Raw genomic sequence first — 19,095 nt, forward strand, 5'->3', positions numbered from 1 at the left:
AAGTTTGAAGGATGTTAGGATAGGAAAAATTTTTTTGTCTCTTTAGTTTGCAGTCATGCTCTTATCTTTACACAGCTTTTTATTAACTTTCCTGTTAAAAATCCAACTATGAACTAAACTATGCCACTTTACTCTGTAAGCATGTCTACATTCTCTTAGACTCACTTTCTATTATTTGGATGACAATAAGGCAAGACATATTTACTTGTATGTGAAGGTTGGCACTGCCTCAGTTGCTTCAGTCTGAGTTCATCTGATTGAATATTGCATTAGGCCTTCCGTGTAAGTTGTCTTAACAACCTGTTGTATGTGGTGGTGTATGGGCGGAGCCTGACAAACAGGAATCTCTTCTTCACTAAATTTTCTTTTGAGGGGTGGACGGTGGCCAATCTTTTAATATTAGACGAGCACAACTTGGTTTCAAATATGAAGTGATTAATTACAAGCAAAAGAAAACCCTCTACAAGCTACAAACTGTGTTTCCATGACAACACTGGCACAATTGTTGACTGACTCTTAACCCACTATTTATCAAACAGACACTTTATCATCAACACCTCTGACGATGGTGGCTTTGAAATGTGAAGTCTTGCTTAATCAGGCTTTTCTCCAAAAGGAGATACATGTTCAAACTACTGTCACCGCGCTCAGGCTGACAAGCTTGATTTCACTGGAGTTGAACCGTTCTATAAGAGAGCCTTTGCTCACCGATTATTCTGTTATTAACAACCTGCTCTTTCAGTGCATGCATAATTAATGGAAGCACAAATTGTAGCTGTTCTTACTACACACTTCTGAACTCAAAGCAGGGTTGACACCTAGACATTGCACCAATAACTGACAGCAGGTGTCATTGATTATTAGGTGTCAATCATATTGTGTAACTTCACAAAGCAAGCTAATGAAGTTTTAACCATTAGGACGAGTCTAGCAGGCTGTGATCAGATAAAAAAGGGTAACCACCCACTGTAATGATCAATTTATCTTCTTCTATTTTAAAGTCAAATGACATTGCTGCACCTGCATCCACACTAGTCTTTCACCATATTTGTATTTGACTCGTTAGACCCTGCGCTACAACTAGGTATGCATGTGACCAGTCAGCTACAGTAGATGTTTAAACATTCATAATAAGTTGTTGTCAGTCAAAAAAATACAGTCAAGTATTTTTTTTATTAATAAACAACACCACTTAATTATTCCGCATTAACTGAGGTCTATGTCGCCACTGATGATCCCAGACAAGCCCCCAAACGTAACAAATTTCTACTTTTAAAACTAAAAGTGAACACAATTATTCTTCCCAGGAAGGCCAATTGCTGATTTAGCTAGCATCTTTAACAAGTGACTTGCTTGATGCTTGTACACCTTTAATCATTACACATGAATGTTGAATGAAAGTTCCAATACGATACGTTGATACACTACACCCTATAATTTTCTGTGGCTATTCCTGAGAAGTTAGTTTCCTTATTCTTTGGTTGCTCCTTGGTGAATACATAAGTAAGACTAACACCCTAGCATGAGATTCTTAAGCAATGGGATTCATTAATATTGAACAGCACTTCAAGCTTCGTACAGTAACATAAATCAGTGTTGTTATGTGGAGCCAATTATCACCACTTTGAACAAGTTATAACCCTCCTCCTGTCAAAATAGCTAAAAGGAGTGCAAACTGCTGCGTATACTCAGCCCCTCATTAAGGCTAATGTCCAAAAGTTTTCGATATTCAAGGGTAAAGAAAATTAGAAGTTGTGCATCTGGTCCTTCAACACTATACTGTGCTGTTTTCTATGCTGCTGGAGAGGTGCACTTACAGAACTAGGGCTGGAGTGGCGGCGCAGTTTGGGGGACTCTTTGCCAGCAGATGAGCTCTTGGCGTTGATGCAGGCATTGTTCTCAGAGTGGACCCTTTTCACCTGACTGGCGGGCTTCTCAAATGGGTCGAAGCCACTCTGCGTGCGCTGAACTCTCACTTTCTTGTCTTCAGGGATGGTGTCCAGGGGCTTGATGACAGAGTCTGTTCCCTGGCAGCTGCGTGTGGACATCTTTGTGACACATATCTGTCAAAAGAGGGGAAGGGGAAGGAAAACAGAAGTGAAGTGAAGAAAGGAGGGTGAAGATAAATGTGAGCATTAAGGGAAAAAAAATAGTCCATCTGCGATTACCAGTGTTCAGCCAAAAAACTGACTGTCATCCAGATCCTGCCTGTTTTTCATCTCTCTGTCAGCCTGGGTCTCTTCCCTCCCTGTAGAGCCTCACTGCTACCTCTTTGCTAGGATGAGAGCCTTTTTATCTCCATCTCTCTTTTCTCTGATCAAAACAGCTCCAGCCTCCGTCAGCTCTGCTGCACATGCACTCGCTGCCGGCTGCTGCTGCTGTCCCTAAACTGCACATACACACAGTCCCACCTTATCTCTGACACACATCTACGCGTTCAGACAATTGTGCAGACATGCTACAGAATGTCTCCAACACGCCCATCGGGCACAGCCCCCAGTACTCACCAACTATTTACAACAAAAAGCACCTTAGCAGCTGCTCTTCCACCACGGACTGTGTGTACGAGACACAAAAGACCCAGGCAGCATGACATGTTTTGCCACGGTTCCATTCAAGATTAAATATTTAGGTCTGAACTCCCCAGCAGGAAGAAGTTCTAATTACTCTAAAACACAAGGAGGAGTCGTCTTGCAGCTCACTGGTTTGCTCTTTACACGGGCCAGGTTTCATTGGACACAATGCAGCTTTTTTCACTGCGCAAGCCCCCTTCCCTGTCACGCTAATGTGATAAGATGTTATAAAAGAATAATATAAAAGCAGCAGCTATTGATCGGGAGGTTGGGTTACCACAGATTACTGAAAACCAGATCCAGGGTGCATTATACAGCACTGTTCAAAAGTCTCGGGCTATCCCTCAAAGATAGACATGGACTGGTGTTCCACTCATTTTCAGCCCAGTCATGGTATCTGACTATTTTCAGAATATTAAGCCACTTAACGCTAATCTATAAGAAAAACTTAGACTGAAATTTAGAATGCGGTGCAGTATGTCTTTAAAAAATTGGGGAAAACTGGACACGTAGAGGACAAAAGGAAACATAACCTAATGTAAGCATATTTTCAAAGCCATGTCCTTACAAAATAGGAAGAAATGAATGTGGCCCTTACTGGCACCTACTGTTTGCTTTAACCTCATCAGAAATGTCTTGGTGAAACTGATGGAATTATAAACACTCAAAAGCACAGACAGAGGTTGATCCGCCACTTAATACCATCTAGAGAGCATCTGATTGACATATGCTTTATTTTTCTTCATGACAATGATCCCAAGCACACTGCAGTAAAATCATATCTGGATAGAAAAACACACAATGGAACACTATCAGTCTTGGATTGGTCTGGGATCATCATGAGAGACAACAGAACAAAAGGCAGCCAGCATCCAAAGAAGAGCTTTTAAGGTCCTTCACGAAGTCTGTGGAACTATTTCTGAAGACTACTTAAAGACATTATAAGAAAGCTGCCTAAGACAGTTCAGAACATCTTGCACCTATTTTCCTTTTTTCCCTCCAAAAGATGGATTGCTGAAGAATTTTGCTCAGTGCAAAGGGTGAAACAGTTATTCCTGTTTTTAAGATATCATGTTGTATAAACTAAACTACGGGTCTGTAATGATGATGATGTAAAATCAGAGTGAAGAACAAAATGTTTACCCCACGCAGCGAAGACAGTGGGAGGGTCTTAGAAAATTGCAATGGTAGGTCTGCATGTCCCCTTAAAGTATCATTTAATACAGGTGGCTCATATTCTGTGACCGTTACCAGATCACAACCCCAATACTGTAAAATCTCCTGACCTGTTAGAGAGCACTTTACACCACTTAGGTAAATGTCAAGCCTTTCCAATACACATTTTTTTACCCTTTTCTTTATTTTGTCACCCACCTGCAGGTGTCCAGATAACTTGAGTAATTACAAGTTAAATTACACATCCCATCCATCCAACCAAGTATTTTTTAGTAATTACGAGTCAGTTACAACAGCTGCAAATCTGCCCACCGACTGCAATATTGACATCTGACTGGCAACCCAGAATAATGATGCTTTCACTGCACACTGTAGCTCTTCCAGCTAAACAGCTTTAGCTTTATAGTGGAGAGGATGTGCAGCTTCAAAGCTTCAAGTCCAAGAGATCAAAATTCAATTATTGGAAGTATCACACTTAAAAGGTAACAAGATATTCTCAAACCTGTATGAACCAACTGACATCTAGACTTGACACAGACTGAACCTTCTGCAGCTTTAAATAAAATACTCAATTATTCAGCCCTCATTCAGAAAATTGCATAAAAATTGCATACCTACATGCAACATATTCAGTCCAACATCCCCACGAAGTCAGATAACCATGATCGATATTTTCCTACTTTCAATTGCAAGATAAAAGTTATTTACCGTTTCAGCAAATATTTTACAGTTTTGACTGATTCTACGAAGACAATTCTTTCTTTTTCAGTCAAATTCAAATTCACTTTTTTCATATTAGCTCAGTTTTTAAAAAGTTAAGCAATGCGGCCACTTTTATTCAGAAGACTTCAAGCATGAAATTAAACTCCAAGCAAGGGAGTGACATAAGAACACGTTTAGGCAAACGAGCACGTAAACTGGGCCAAGTAATACACCGGAGTAAGATGGGGAGAAAATAAAAAGAAATGAGGAGGTTGGAGTCAGACACGGTAATGAGAAAGCCAGTCTGTCATAAACACGAGTCCAATGCACATCCAGCATGTCCTCAGTGACAGCAGTTGTCATCTGGAGCAGCACATTAAACTAACAAAAACAAATGCAGTCATTTAGGACCTATCGCACTACAAGGCATCAATACTTGATGAGAGTGTCTGTTTAAAGATGTCTAGGTTCCAAGAACTCAACATCAGAGAATCATAAGAAACCAGAGGCATGAAGGCATAAAGGACACGCACATCCGTGAAACCAGCTAATAAAAGACGGATTAAATGGTTAATGCAGAACTAAGTTACAGGCTTCTGAAATACCGCACAATGGTATTGACTGTCTTGCCCTCATTTAAAAATTAACCAGTGGCAATGCTATTTGTTTCAAGCAAGCACTTTCAGCAGTTGACACAACGTTTAACTAGCAGCACAGGTACAAAGTAACCATCTTGCTGCTATCTTGTTTTATTTTTACTTTATTATAACGGCCACACTACTCACTTATATAATGATCTGAACAACTCTCCCAGTGCTGGTGATCAAACATCCGATGTAAATGATCTAAGTTAGCCCGAGGATGTGCATGGACACCTGCTCTAAGTGTTTTGGGTTTCCTAGAAAGTGCTGTTCAAACCTCTGCCTCATCAAAAAGGCAGTAGCATTACTCTTTTAAAAGTGAAACAGATTCTATATGTGGTCCTGTGTGGAATACGAGTCAGAATCATCTTTACTTAGCCAGGTTTGTGCACACAAACAAGGAATTTGACTCCGGGTCACTTGCTTGTTGCCTCATTGCCAGACTTTGTATTGCGAGTTTGGAACAAAACACCCCTATTAGAGTGTGTGTCGCTGGTGTCAACACTAATGTGTTGCTACAGACAGCTTTTTGAACACGGATCTCATCTCCTCAACATTTTCCCTACAACAAACATTCATATTATAAGAATTCATCTCATGCACTACATTACAAACTGTCATTAGAGTAATACCCAAATAATACAGTAGCCATGTGTGAGTTACATCACTGCTGCCCAGGACCAGATTACACAGGCTGCTTTCTTGCTTAATTGCAGTCACGACCCTGAAATTCATAGATGGACTAGTAAACGAGTAAATGTTCGACACTGAATCCACATCAAACATTACATTTAAAAGCTAAAGTGGAAAACTGTGTGGGTAAATTAGCAGCCTAAAATGTCCTGGTGGTCATTGGTTGCACATGTCACTTCCCACACTACTGAGATTAAAATAAGCAGCGTGAATCCCAAACTCACTGAGCAATTACACACGGAGGGGCTCTGCGAAAAGTCTAGCACTGAGAATATCCCACTGCACATATCAACCATTAAGGTCAGGCATTAAGCAACTTTGAGCTGCTGAAAATCCTAAACCTATTTTATCCGCGGCTTCATCTAATAGCGTTTTACCTTCCACAAGAACAAAGAGTGAACATTTAAAAATAAAATGTTGGAAAACTTCAAAACAGGAAAAGAAAGGAAAATAGAACATCTTTGTGAATTTTTCAGTTAGAACTCTGTTTCACAAACAAACTGTGTCAGATTTAATACTTTTTACACATAATTTGGTGTGATGCTGTACCAAAAGCATGAGCACCAATGTGTAATCATTGCTTACTGCCAGATATATTACAAAGGAATTTGTTTACATTACCTGGCTTGACAAGAACTAAAACCGAAGGTAACCAGTATCGCAACAGCGCTTTTCAACTTTCCCTGTTCTACACACGCATGTAGAAAAGGGCCCTTCACTTGTCATGTGACTCTTTGTTTGCGCAAATAGATATCTATGAGTGCTACCTACTCCAGTCATATACATTATCTGATGATGATGACCAAATGGTGCTAAAAATCCATGAAGAACAGAAAAATATAACAGTAAAATGTAACAGTGTTGCAAATAAGATGAGAGATTATTGCTGAATAAAATCATGACTCTTGTGATTTAGTGCACACAGTGGTAAACAAACATCTTATTTCAAGTTATTTTAAAGCTGAGTGTGTGCTCAGTGCTGCTGCGGCAGCCGCAGATTAGAGCTCTGAAAATTTTAAACTGGATATATTTAAACTTTACTTTAAAACAAAGATTACTTTTACTTTAGTTTGTCAGCAGATCAAGGTGAAACTCATTTTATTGATTGAACAGGTGTGCTTGGTGTGTGCTCTGTCTTCTAGTAGCTGCAATTCTAGCAGTGCTAAAGAGACTCAGCAGCAGATAACAATCAAGTAACAAATTCAATTCAGTTTCAGTTTTATTTATACAGCACCAAATCACAACAATAGTCGCCTGAAGGTGCTTTATATTGTAAAGTAGATCCTACAATAATACATACAGAGAAAACCCAACAATCATATGACCCCTATGAGCAAGCACTTTGGCGACAGTGGGAAGGAAAAACTCCCTTTTAACAGGAAGAAACCTCCGGCAGAACCAGGCTCAGGGAGGGGCGGGGCCATCTGAATCATATGTGTGAATCATATGAATCATATTCACCCACCAGAGAATCTATACAGCACTTATAACATGCTGTCAATTGAAAAACAGTAGAGGTGGGTTTCAAAGTGGCTTGCAAACTCTCCTGGGCAGCCTCGCAGACTTGGGCAACCTAAATACAACACAAACACAAAAAGCCACATAATATTTACATAATACTGAAAGCTTTTCTAATTGGGAATATTTTAGCTTTCGACTTTTCTCTGTCTTGGCGGAAGATAACAACTCTAGACATTATATACTATTTTCTAACATTTTCATTTAGGTTAGATTGAAAAAAGGAAGATAAATGGAGAAAGTTGTCTGAGTTGATTATGTGATGCAAATTTCAAACAACTTTGAGATATGTAGACCCAAATTATACTGACTAAACCTTGTGTAGGACTGAGTGAGGTGGTAATCAAACATCCAGATGAGTCTCATCAATCTCATAAAGTTGTATTTCTACATGCTGTGGGCAGCTGCACACTACCTGCTCAGTAACAAGCAGCAGACAGTCAGTGGATATATTTGAGCTTAGCAGATAAAGTGGTATTTCTCTCACGAGTTGGCAATGAGAACAGGACTAAACAAAGAGTACTGCACAAAGAATTGTCAGATGGCCAGAAACATGACTCAAACTGGATCCCATTGTTTCTTCGTGCCCTCTGGATGTGTAAGCAGGCAACATGACCACGATATTTACTTCTTAAAAAAACGCTTTGGGGAAAGATAGTGTGCCACATATTATCATCCATCCAGACTGACTGGTTTACAGTGGTATGTAGAGGCCTTGCTGCATCTGGCTTTTCTCTGTTGCCAAGACAGGAACACCCCACCAAGACAGGAAAAACCCGCCGCAGATGCAATTACACCATATCGATTCTTGTTGAAGGACAGCCTCTTTAATCACTACTACCCTCCACCATCAACACTCTGATATACCAACACACACAGAGACAAATAAACAAACTACATTGTTTTCCTATCTATAATTTATTCTGCACTGCTGCACTGACCCCTTTGCCCCACAGGGATCACTGAAGATTCATCTTATCGTAGTGTTGTCATACGGTGATGAAAATCCAGGACAGGAACGAGCGCAGCCAGGACCACACTAATGCAACCATCTCCACAAGAGTAGTTACTGATGACATTAGCTTGAACGATGACAAGAACCACAGAGGCCATAAAAGACCAATAAGCCATAAAGCCTACTTGCGTGCTCGTGCTAACTCAAAGCTATCAGCCATGTTAACTTGGCTCACATTGAGGCTCAACCCACAGCATGAATGCATTTCCATTTTGCAGAGACAAAGAAGGGCTATCGGCTTGCCTGGGCTCATCATTCCGGCCTCAAGACGATACACCAGAGGAGAGACTGGAAAAAACCTCTCATCCTCCTCCCGTCCACACTGTCTGCAGAACACAAGCCTTTGTTTCATTGTTCTTGAATGGCAGAGCGAGAAGTGTGTGTGTGTGTGTGTGTGTGTGTGTGTGTGTGTGCCTAAATATAGCTGGTGCAGCTTTTCTATAATGCCAGGATGAGGGCACTCGGATAGAGATGCAAACTACAGATGAGTGAACAGAAAGGACCAGTGGAATGACACAATAAAGAATGGCAGTTTAACAGATGGAGATTTGATTGAAGGTTAAGCTGACATGTCAGGGTGATGACATTTAGGTTAAGAGTCATATCTGTCCCTCTCTGACCATTTACAAGTGCCAGATGAGGCAACTGCTGCTTCCAGTAGCCAGAGGTTGGCCTCAAGCTGTACTTCAGAGCAAATTGAAATCTACGGTGAATTTTTCTGACTTTAACAGACCAAGATATTTTGCAACTTAAACTTCTTGGTTCCCATGGGTATTCTAATTGGTCTGAGCAGGCTATGGCTCCATACAGGTAAAAAACTTTGTTCAATTGCGGTCAGTTATTAGTTAGCAATCACTAATCTATTAATAATTGAGCTTTGGAGGTCTAATTTAGAGTTTCCACCAAGTACACCAAAACTTACAAACAATGGTCCAAATCAGGCAACAGCAGGAAGCTTTCCAAAGAGCATGTACCTCTTTAGCACCTACGTGCTTCACTACTTTTCACAGTAGTCTTTATGCCCTCCTTCACATTTTCTAAAGATGTCCAGTGAACCGTTATGGAGTCTTTGCCGAGCAGATTCTGACTCCTGGACCTTATGTTTGACACCCCTGGTATACACTATGCAATTAAAAGTGGAAAACGATATAGTTTAATCTGATGAGCATAGGCCTGCATGCTAGGAGTTAGTCAAGCATTAAAAGACATCAAAAACAAGGTGTTTGCAAAGGTAGACTTCTCATAATTCCTGTCAATGTCTGCCATTGTAGAAATATAGAAACTATGACATTGTGACAACAGATCTAACAAATAAATCTAGCCACACAGTTAAGACTGTGGCTTCATCAAGTTTCAAAGTTTGGAAAGCTAGATTTCGATGTTAACAACTAGAAAACTTGTGGAAATTGAGTTTTAATGTATCACCTATATGCAATGTCACATTAAGCAAACCCAGATTGAACTGAGTCTCCTATCACTGTCTTCTTAAACACTGTCCAAAGAAATCCCAAAAACTTTGTTTATTTTTAAAAGAGCTTTGCTTCCTGGGTTTGAACCTTTCTCGTAAGTTCTCATCTTTTTGTTCTTCAACAGCTACTTTCATTCTTCATGTGCAAGCGTCTGAAAACGGCTGCGAGTTCTTCATCCCTTACCCAAGCATGACCGTACACATGGCGTGGACACACTTCATGAAGACAAAGTCAGGCAACGCTTCATCTGCACTCAGTCCCACAGCTCAACCTATAGGGTCAGCCTTGAATGATGAGACTGTTGTCTCTGTGCAAGTATGAAAATACTGAGTTGGAAGTTTTAACATATTACAGAAGTTACTTTGTTATGAAATATTGCAGATCCCTTTTTGGCACACACACACACCTAGTTTCCAGTATCCTTGAGTTCTGCTGGCACTCATTAAATGCACCAGAAAAATAAAACATGCAAATGGATCTGCTGTGGGTCTTCATCATTTTGAATGCCAGCCCTAAGATATTGTGGATGAGAGTCTTAATTATCATACGTGGTGGAATAAAAATATCCCAACAGACAAATTATGGCCTAGATAGAGACTCTTCATTGCAGCGATATGTACTGCATTTGCAGTTCTCATATTTTCACCTCATCTTGCATTTGGACCACCTTCAATAGGCTTTGACATCTAGAAATCCCACAGCAGTGAGACAATGACAACATATTACTTACTTCTGAGTAAGTCCTTGAAAAGGAGACATAACATCATTAATCTCTACTTCAACGACACAAAGCAACTTTGACGTGTTTTAGAGATGCACTCAGTAGACTTTGGAGAAACATCAGCAGCTGAGCATTCACGCAGTCGTTGCAATAGGTAGAAATCACAAATGAAAGTTAGCCTTTAAATGAGCCCACTTTACAGAACAGTCACACAGGCACACATAAAAGAAGAGGTGAGATCTAATTTTACAATGCTTTGATTTAATATAATAAATAATACATGTTTCTGATGCTATTAGAGGAACAGATGGCATGCTTGAAAAACAAAGGCCGTGCAGAAGTACCCAAAACTACAGTCTTTCTCTGAGTCAGTCAGTTTGCATAAACTCCAACTGTAGGTAAAAATGCCCAACTTTACAACCTTAAAGTAAATTTGGTGTGGGTGAGGTGCCTTGGGTATCTCACCCCCGATGAGACCCTGTGGCAGACATGTTGGAGACAGTGTGTCTCTTGTCTCTTTCTCTCTCCTTTGTGTTGGGTAGAGCTAGAGGAGGTGACTGGCAAGAAAATATACTGTGAAGCTCAGAAAGGTGAAGAAAGTGAAGAAATAAAACGGAAAAGATGCAGTTACTACCTCTCAGTTAAACCCATATGACCTTGCTCCTTAACAGCATAGGAATTAAAAGAAGCTATGAATTAACTGTATTTACAGGTGAGCTGTGAGGCTCGTGGAGAATTCAACTGAAAAGGATGGAAACATTCAGAAGATGCGTTGTATCAGAGTATTTGGCCTGATAAAAATGTGGGAAAATCAAACGCTACATAATTTATGACATCACTACTCAAAGAAATGATAATGGACAAATATCTCGCTGGACTACTTAAAATCAAAAACAAGCATAGACTCGGACAGGCAGCAATGTCAGCTCCAAGACGGATGATTCTAAGACTGCACAGGCAAAGAATGAAACCAAAGGTGAGAATCAAGCATTGGATCTAACTATAAAAGTAAGTATTATTATTAAAGTAATAATAGTGATTAGTAATATTATTTTCCCAGACTGAATTTATAATGAATAATGAAACTAGAATCCTGAGTTTAATTACTCAGCTCGTAACAACAGAGGATAAAACTATAGATAACACAGTTTATGTTTGTTATGGACCTCTCATATTAGACAAACCCAATAACAGTGATTTCAGAGATGTGCAGAGGTCTGTCCAGGATCAGACTGGTTGCTTGACAGCATTTACTGACTGTGTTTCAACATGTGGATGGATGTTAACATGAAATGCTGTCAGAATACACGAAACTCTGAACTCGGTCTGGATTCAAACACTCAACTTTAATTAAAATAAACTCAGTGTCCTAATACTATATCTTTAAGAATGTACTAGAATTTACTGTAGAAACACTAGAACTACTGCTTGTATTTGTCATGCAGTCCTATAGAATAAGCGTAATCAATAACAAACTATAATATGTCGTTTTGCAAACACACTTCGGCTACCATTATTGCATCTATCACTACATCACAGTTTGAAATGTCTTACAAATATTACCCATGTGCATCACTATCTCAGGTTCTGTGACCCGTGCCAACCAGCCTCGTCTCTTAGAATGACGGAAGCTTCTGAGGTCCAGTTACCTTCCTGGAGGAGGAAGTGTTCTGGCCAGTTAGTGACTCAGGCAACCCTCCTACCTCCTGATTAGCGTAGCCAGTCATTGCCTCTGATTGGGACACTGGAGAACGAAAAGTCCAGAGACATAAATGACTAAATTGGCTCAGTTCCCAGTTGTTCCAGCTTCAGGAGAGCTCTCGGTCACTCAAGAGAACAGCTGTGACGTCGCCAGCTCCTTACCTCAACCTCCGCCCCCCTCTGATTTCGCTCCTTCCCAAGCCCTGGCACTTTAGCCCTCGCTCCTCATCAAACACTGTCACATAAGGCTGTGAAACCCAAGCCAAGAGTGCAGCATTAGAATGAAAACAATTTAATGAGCAGAGCAACATTTTGCTTTTTTATAATGCAGAACTGCTAGTGGCAATTTTCTGATTTTGTCTCCCTGAAGACAAGGGCTGCTCTGAGGATTCATTACAGATTCTGGGTACACCGTTATGCTGGGAAGCTATCACAAACTGACAAAAGTCAGTTATAATGTTGTGTTTCTTTCAAAGGGAAAATTTAAAGCTTCTCCATAGTGACAGTGCTTTTTAGTTACAGTTCAACTCAATTGATCTTTGAGTATCTAGGCTGGAGAATTTCAATTCAATTCAGTTTTGTTTATATACCACCAAATCACACCAACAGCTGCCTCAAGGTGCTTTATATTGGAAGGTAAAGACCGTACAGATAAAACCCCAGTAATTAGACAACTGCCAGTGAGCAACCACTTGGAGAGAGTGGGGAGGAAAAACTCCCTTTTAACAGGAAGAAACCTCTGACAGCACCAGGCTCAGGGAGCAGCAGCCGTGTGATTAGAGGGAGACAGGACAAAAGACACACTGAGGAAGAGAGCTGGAATTCCTCAACTAGTATTGACCTAGCTAAACACGCTGTACCTGTTAACTGTTAAGACTTGTATACTTCGACCCATTTATATATTGTAGACAAATAAAGATATCAGTTACTCTATTCTCAGTAATGCATCTTTGTAGCATCTGCTTGGTAACTGACTATAATATTATTATCCAGCTGTTTATCAAAACTCTCCCCGTGATCCCCCAACATGGCCAACACAACAAACACAACTAACACAGCTCTGGTTTTCCGCTGTGTACCATAAGGTTACAGCTAACTTTATAGCTTAATCTGTGTAGTAAACAAGAGTAAATGTCAGTAGATTTCTTTGCATAAACTTCCATGGCATTTCATGTAGCTGTTGTTGAGGTATTGGAAGCTGGACCAGAGTGGTTGACGCACAAGAGCGCTATCATGTTATTAGCATTATTAACCCCCCTCAATGACCCCTAGCATACTCTGCTCTGCAGCACTCTGTAGCGCTAGTATTTAAAAACCAGTTTCATGTCTCAGTAACAGTCCACTTGAAATCAGCATAACAAAACAGCATTACTAGTTGCAGATCTCAGGTCTAATAGGGCATTTACCACTGACTCATTAGCACAAGTGCCACTTAAGCAAACACATTCACTTTATAGCCACTTGATGATATGAATCACACCACGTGCCACTGACTCCATCTCCAGGGATTTGCATCTGAATAAAAACATCATGTTCGCTGTCAGAGACCTGCCTAGGTGAGGGTCTTACACTGAAGGAACCATTCCTTACTTCTCTTTCTAGGAGCCGGTACAGACAATATTGATGCTCTGGATTTATTTAATGCTCAGGTATTGGTAGTAATACCTACAAACCTGGACAATCAAAAACTTGTCTTAGTGGGTGCAATTCATCGAGGACAAGGTTAAGACAAACTGCTGGTACAAACACAGGGTAAGAAAAGCTTTTGCTTGGAAGCTGTGTTTTTGTGCTTGTTTTCAGTCTCACAAAGCCAGTCCTCTCACAGCACATCTCTCACAGTAGGATTATAGTCAGGGAAATATCCACTGCAACTTCCTTAAATATAGGTAGCAACCAACCTTTTTAGCTAAACAGACCTTAGCTCATATGGTCATGCGGTATCTAACCCGTGATCAGAGGTAGTGTTTGTCTTAGAAGCATCAACTTTACAAGCTTATTTTTACATCAATAAACACTACAGGAGATGTCCATTCCTTGTCCAAATACTTGAGGCATACAGTGATGCTTACTCTTAGGATGAAGCTGTACTAAAGTTGTCACAGTCACATGGTTTGTGTTTTAGCAGTGTCCAACATGTGGATCTGCACATAGGCCCAACACTGTTCAACTTTAGTACAGTACAGTCCCCAGAGCAGGAAACAGAGGGCAACAGGAACCACGACTAGACGACCAGACTAATGTCCAACTATAAAATTCTCCTCCTCTTCATTGGACAGTAAGTCAAAACAATTCTGCAGAACCAACACATGTTCTAACCAATGTTCCCTCTAATTTTTCATGTGTCTGAGCGAACACACAAACTCCCTGAGCGTCCCTTGGACCACTGTGAGCGACATCAGACGTGTGCACTGTGGTCACGCCAGCATCGAATCCATCCAAGTTACATGGTTTATTAAAATAATCAAATTACAGCATTTACATTTATGTTAGACTACTTTTAATTAACTGCTTTAGCCCACTTACAATGAAAATTTAAAAAATCCTGTTCATGACCTGTGTAGTATGTTAACACTATTGGAAGTAAAAATAACTTGAACTCCAATTTTGAAAACAAAACTTTCTTTCTTTTTCTTTTTTTCCATAAAGCTCTGACTTGTATTATGAGTCTGTAACTCTCTGTCTGCCAAATACAGTATATAATGACCAATGTTGGACAATTAATTATATAGTTAATTCTTCAAAAATGTAACTCAGTTTGGGAAACTACAAAGTTTTTTGCAGCTATTTATTTTTTTTAAATGTTTTTAATGTAGTTTGAAATGTTTTTTTAAATAAACATTTCAAACTATTTACAGAACAATCAGCTGTTCTACATCAAATCTGATGCCACACAAATTATTTGTGCCACTCCAAAAAATTAATTTCTGTCCACTATGAGATAAAGGAGAACAACAGCCTGATACCTGCAGGCCTGACAACAGGAGATGTATCACTGCTGTAACACCTGTAACACTCAGCAGCCGCCTCATTGTTCTGACACACACAACAAAACTATTGACTACACTACACACTAACTACACACTAACTACACAAGATTTGCGCTAAACGTCTCAAATCTCTCACATCTCAGAACACCGCCGTCACTCCTAAAACTTCCCCCCGTTTCTTAACAACTAGATGCCACGTTGCCATATCATTTTTTGATTGGTCGACACGGTACTTTTTTCGACCAATAGGAAAGGGTCGGGGTTTTTTGGTTTTGTTTTTGCTCACAGGCTTTCGAGCGTTTTCCTTATAAAACGCCGTTTTTACCGTTTCTTCCCGCAGTAAATATAAACAACGACAGTATTCAGGAAGAAAACCAAACATTGCAGATATTTTTATCATAACTCTGGTGTTACGTGGCCGATCAACACAATTTAAAAACTGGTATAAAGTCCACACTTTTTCCGTCAGTTGTTCCGTCTGTCCTGCTCACATCTCCAATGGTTGGACACGTTGTCATTAACGTGGCTTCACTGCACATCAGCCACGCCGCTTTGCTAGCTAAACACCGGTGTCGGCACATAAGGACGCCGTCATAGCCTGTCAACGACGTTGATTAGCTGCGTATATACGAATGTGAATCGCATTATTGGCTGGACTACAGGATAAGGTGGCATCGTTCTAATCCCATACAGGAGCAGCCAGTCACTTACTGACTAACACTGCAAAACAGGATTGTTAAAGTTTTAATTTTAATTTCAATTCAGGTTAGATTTTTTTGTGCGCAACGCAGATTTTCTGTGCGCAGAGACCGTGCCAGCAGTGCGCAATTGCGCACGTGCACAGCTTAGAGGGAACATTGGTTCTAACTGAAGTCAGGTGTATACATAAAGATTTCATATTATAGCAACAGCCTCAGTTAGAGTCCCACAAAGTGCTTGCCATGCTAACACCTTTAAAAGTACAACAATATCCTTCCAAACATACAATGTGGCAATCACACTTTTAACAGCAAAAAAGAGACATTTAGGCATTATTATAATATGTAGCTACTTTGGATGCATACTGGCATAAGCAAGTGATCCGTGGTCCCAATCTGACCCGAAAGTGGGCTGGGTTTGACTTGGATTACACCAAGATTTGATTTATCACAATACACCTAATGTGAGGCTAATATATGCTGCACCTGTGGCTAGCTCACTCTGAGGAAACACTGTCTGTCATTGGATTCATCTGTGATGTTGGAATGGAGTTCTTGGAAAGGATACTGTTGGCTGTAGATGCCATTTAGTCTGACCTAGATCATTAGTTCAAACATACTGACTCACTCAAAATAACATCCTTTTGTTTTGGTTTGTTTTGCTCCTTTGTTTTTTACAGCCAAGACTTACAAAGTCTTGTGTGGCTTGTCTGCTCTGGCTGAAGAATGAAGCCAAAGCAGAAGTGCCAGATAGTTTCCTCAAGTGACCACTTAAGTCTAGGTCCAAAAGCAAGTCAATCCCCACAGACTCCAATGTTTTCACAGCCTGGTACAGAAACACGGATGTCTGTTAGGCCTGACCTCACTATGTTCAGTACCTTAACTGGACATCTAGACTGTGTATAACTTGCTGTCAACACCTTTTGGAGTATTTTAATTGAATTATTTGTAAAACGATCCACTGCTCTTCAAATATTTTATGTATAAGTTTTGTTGAGCGAAATTTTAGTATTTTTTTAGTTTGTAACTTAGTACTAACTGGCAGGTACGCGGGTAGTTACACAGGATGAAGTACTAAGTTATACTACTCAGCACTCCAAATATAGTCACTTCTGGCTCCCGCAAACCGACATGTCAGAGTCAAAACCAATAGGTGATGTCACAGTGGAGCTGACCACAGTAAGTAAAGTAGAGCTGCACAGTTAGGTATTGCTGCAGACATATAAACACAGAGGAAGCCAAGTTTGCCTCCACTTATGCCGTTCATTGAGTGCAGCACGAACAGCCTTTCAAGCTTCTCCATTAAGAGGACACTACTCTGGATTTGGCTCTTTATTCTGAAACTTATGCTCTCAAACAGATTACACCCTGCGTCTCCTGTTTCAGCCTTCCTTCCTTATTCTCTCTTCTTCCTAACAGCTTGGCCCACTGTCTTCCCAAGGAGCTGCATATGGCCCTGCAGAAAGGCTCGCTACACATCCACGAGACGCTACCACAGATGGTAAATGGCCTGTCGCTGTCTTCCTCTCTCTCTCTCTCTCTCCCCCTTTCGCTCATCCACCCCACAATGCCCACATTCCATCCCTCTGGGCTCGGAAAAAGAGGAGCGTGTTGCAAATTTGCCCAAAGTGGGACATCATATTGTAGAGTGAGCAGAAAAACGCTGCAGCGGAACATCCCGTCCATTAGACGAGTACACATCAGCACCCATTTCAGCGCCACAACGGAAATGCTACCTATTAGCACGAGGGAGGGGGGAGTGAAGGAAAGAAGGAGGGGAGCTGACAGTAGTGACGTTAAGATTTGACTTTGTTGCGAAAACTGCAGACACACACTGGCACAGACACTCACTGTCTTCTCGCTACTTCCCTTCTATCCTCAGAGTCCCTCATCACATCCTCTCCACTGACACAAACTGATACTCAGGTGGACTACTTTCAAGCTGTCATGCATGCCAGTATGACAGCCTATCATTACTCCCGTTCTGAACAAAAAGCCTAGTACGCACACTACGCTCGCACATAAATCAAATCCATTCCCCCTAAATGCACATATGCTGACGCCCTTGCACATCTGTACATTGTGCAGTGTTACGTGTGTATGTGTGGTGTGTCTGGGGAATACTATTCATGCTCATTTACACACACGCGAACAGAAGGGATGCAGCTGAGGCAAGGGAAGAAAGGAGGAGGTGGAGGCGGGGAGGGGGTGATGACAAGGGATGCAGGACAAAACAAGCGCCAATCTCAGCCTTGCTCTTACCTTCCAGGAGGAAACAGCTCACCTGGATGCCTCTGAAGAGCAGACAGAACGCACTCAGGCCAACCTCTCTTCCTGCAAACCAGCTCAAAACATCGCCCTCCCTCCCTCCCTCCTTCTCTCTCTCGCTCTCTTTCACTCTCTCTCGCTCTCTCTCTCCCTTCCCTCTCTTCCGCTCGCTTTGCAAGCTGGAAATGATGAGATTGTACTATAAGCAGAGGGGGGAGTGAAATTAGACACGGTTCAGGGTATTAGGAGGCTACGTTGTTTCTGGCCGAGTACCCTGGGAGACTGCAGGCTCTGTGGCTCATAGGGGACAGGGAGGCGATGATGGAGGAGGTGGTGGAGTGGAGGCGTTTGTTACAAATGGATGCAACACAGCAACACAGAAGAGAAAGAGCCTGACAGCGAGGACATCCTGGAATCCTTGAGGACCCCTGCTCTGCTCTGAGATGGTACAGCCCAGAGGAGTATGAGGAAGCAAACAGTATCTAAAGCAGCAGCAGCAGCAAGCCAGTTGAAACTACCGTGATTCAGCCACAACGTGTGTGTGTGTGTGTGCGTGTGTGTGTGTGTGTGTGAGAGAGAATCTGAGCTGAGCCAGGTAAAATGAAGATGAGCTGTGTTGATTACAGGGCTACAGCCCCTTAGATGAAACCAGAAGCTGAGGTCCTTCGTCAGCCCAAAGCATTCACCATAGCAGGAAGATGCTGATGTGAGATGAGTAGGGTAAGAATACACCTGACACCTTCCCTAAACGTAATCTAGACCTCATTCTGGAATAATGCAACATTGTCTAGCTTTAAAAAAGTCTTTTCCCTTCAGATATGCTCTGATATGGTCTCCGCCCCTCTAAAACTAAACACCTCAACAGCTCAGGAATATAAACAGTGCACAGATGCATGTTATGGATGATTCCATTGAGATGAATTGATGTTGACT

At 41.1% G+C, this 19,095-nt stretch overlaps 1 protein-coding gene across 4 annotated transcripts in view; it reads right to left on the reverse strand.

Moving 5' to 3' along the window:
• The window catches only part of cdk14 (cyclin dependent kinase 14), a 220,764-nt gene that overhangs the window by 150,647 nt on the left and 51,022 nt on the right, over window positions 1-19,095 (reverse strand). The window contains exons 1-2 of one of the 4 annotated variants that reach the window (XM_005472379.4): window positions 18,179-18,306; window positions 1,818-2,063 (exon numbers count right to left, since the gene is read on the reverse strand). In XM_005472379.4, the coding sequence (XP_005472436.1) occupies window positions 1,818-2,048 (231 nt within the window). In that variant the 5' untranslated portion in view covers window positions 2,049-2,063; window positions 18,179-18,306. Of the gene's footprint in view, window positions 1-1,817; window positions 2,064-2,168; window positions 2,386-18,156; window positions 18,307-19,095 lie in introns of those variants that run through there. The other 3 variants (XM_005472378.3, XM_019364952.2, XM_003446197.5) reach the window with 3 other exon arrangements.

This window comes from Oreochromis niloticus, linkage group LG11 (genome assembly GCF_001858045.2).
Source record: "Oreochromis niloticus isolate F11D_XX linkage group LG11, O_niloticus_UMD_NMBU, whole genome shotgun sequence".
Lineage (NCBI taxonomy): Eukaryota > Metazoa > Chordata > Actinopteri > Cichliformes > Cichlidae > Oreochromis > Oreochromis niloticus.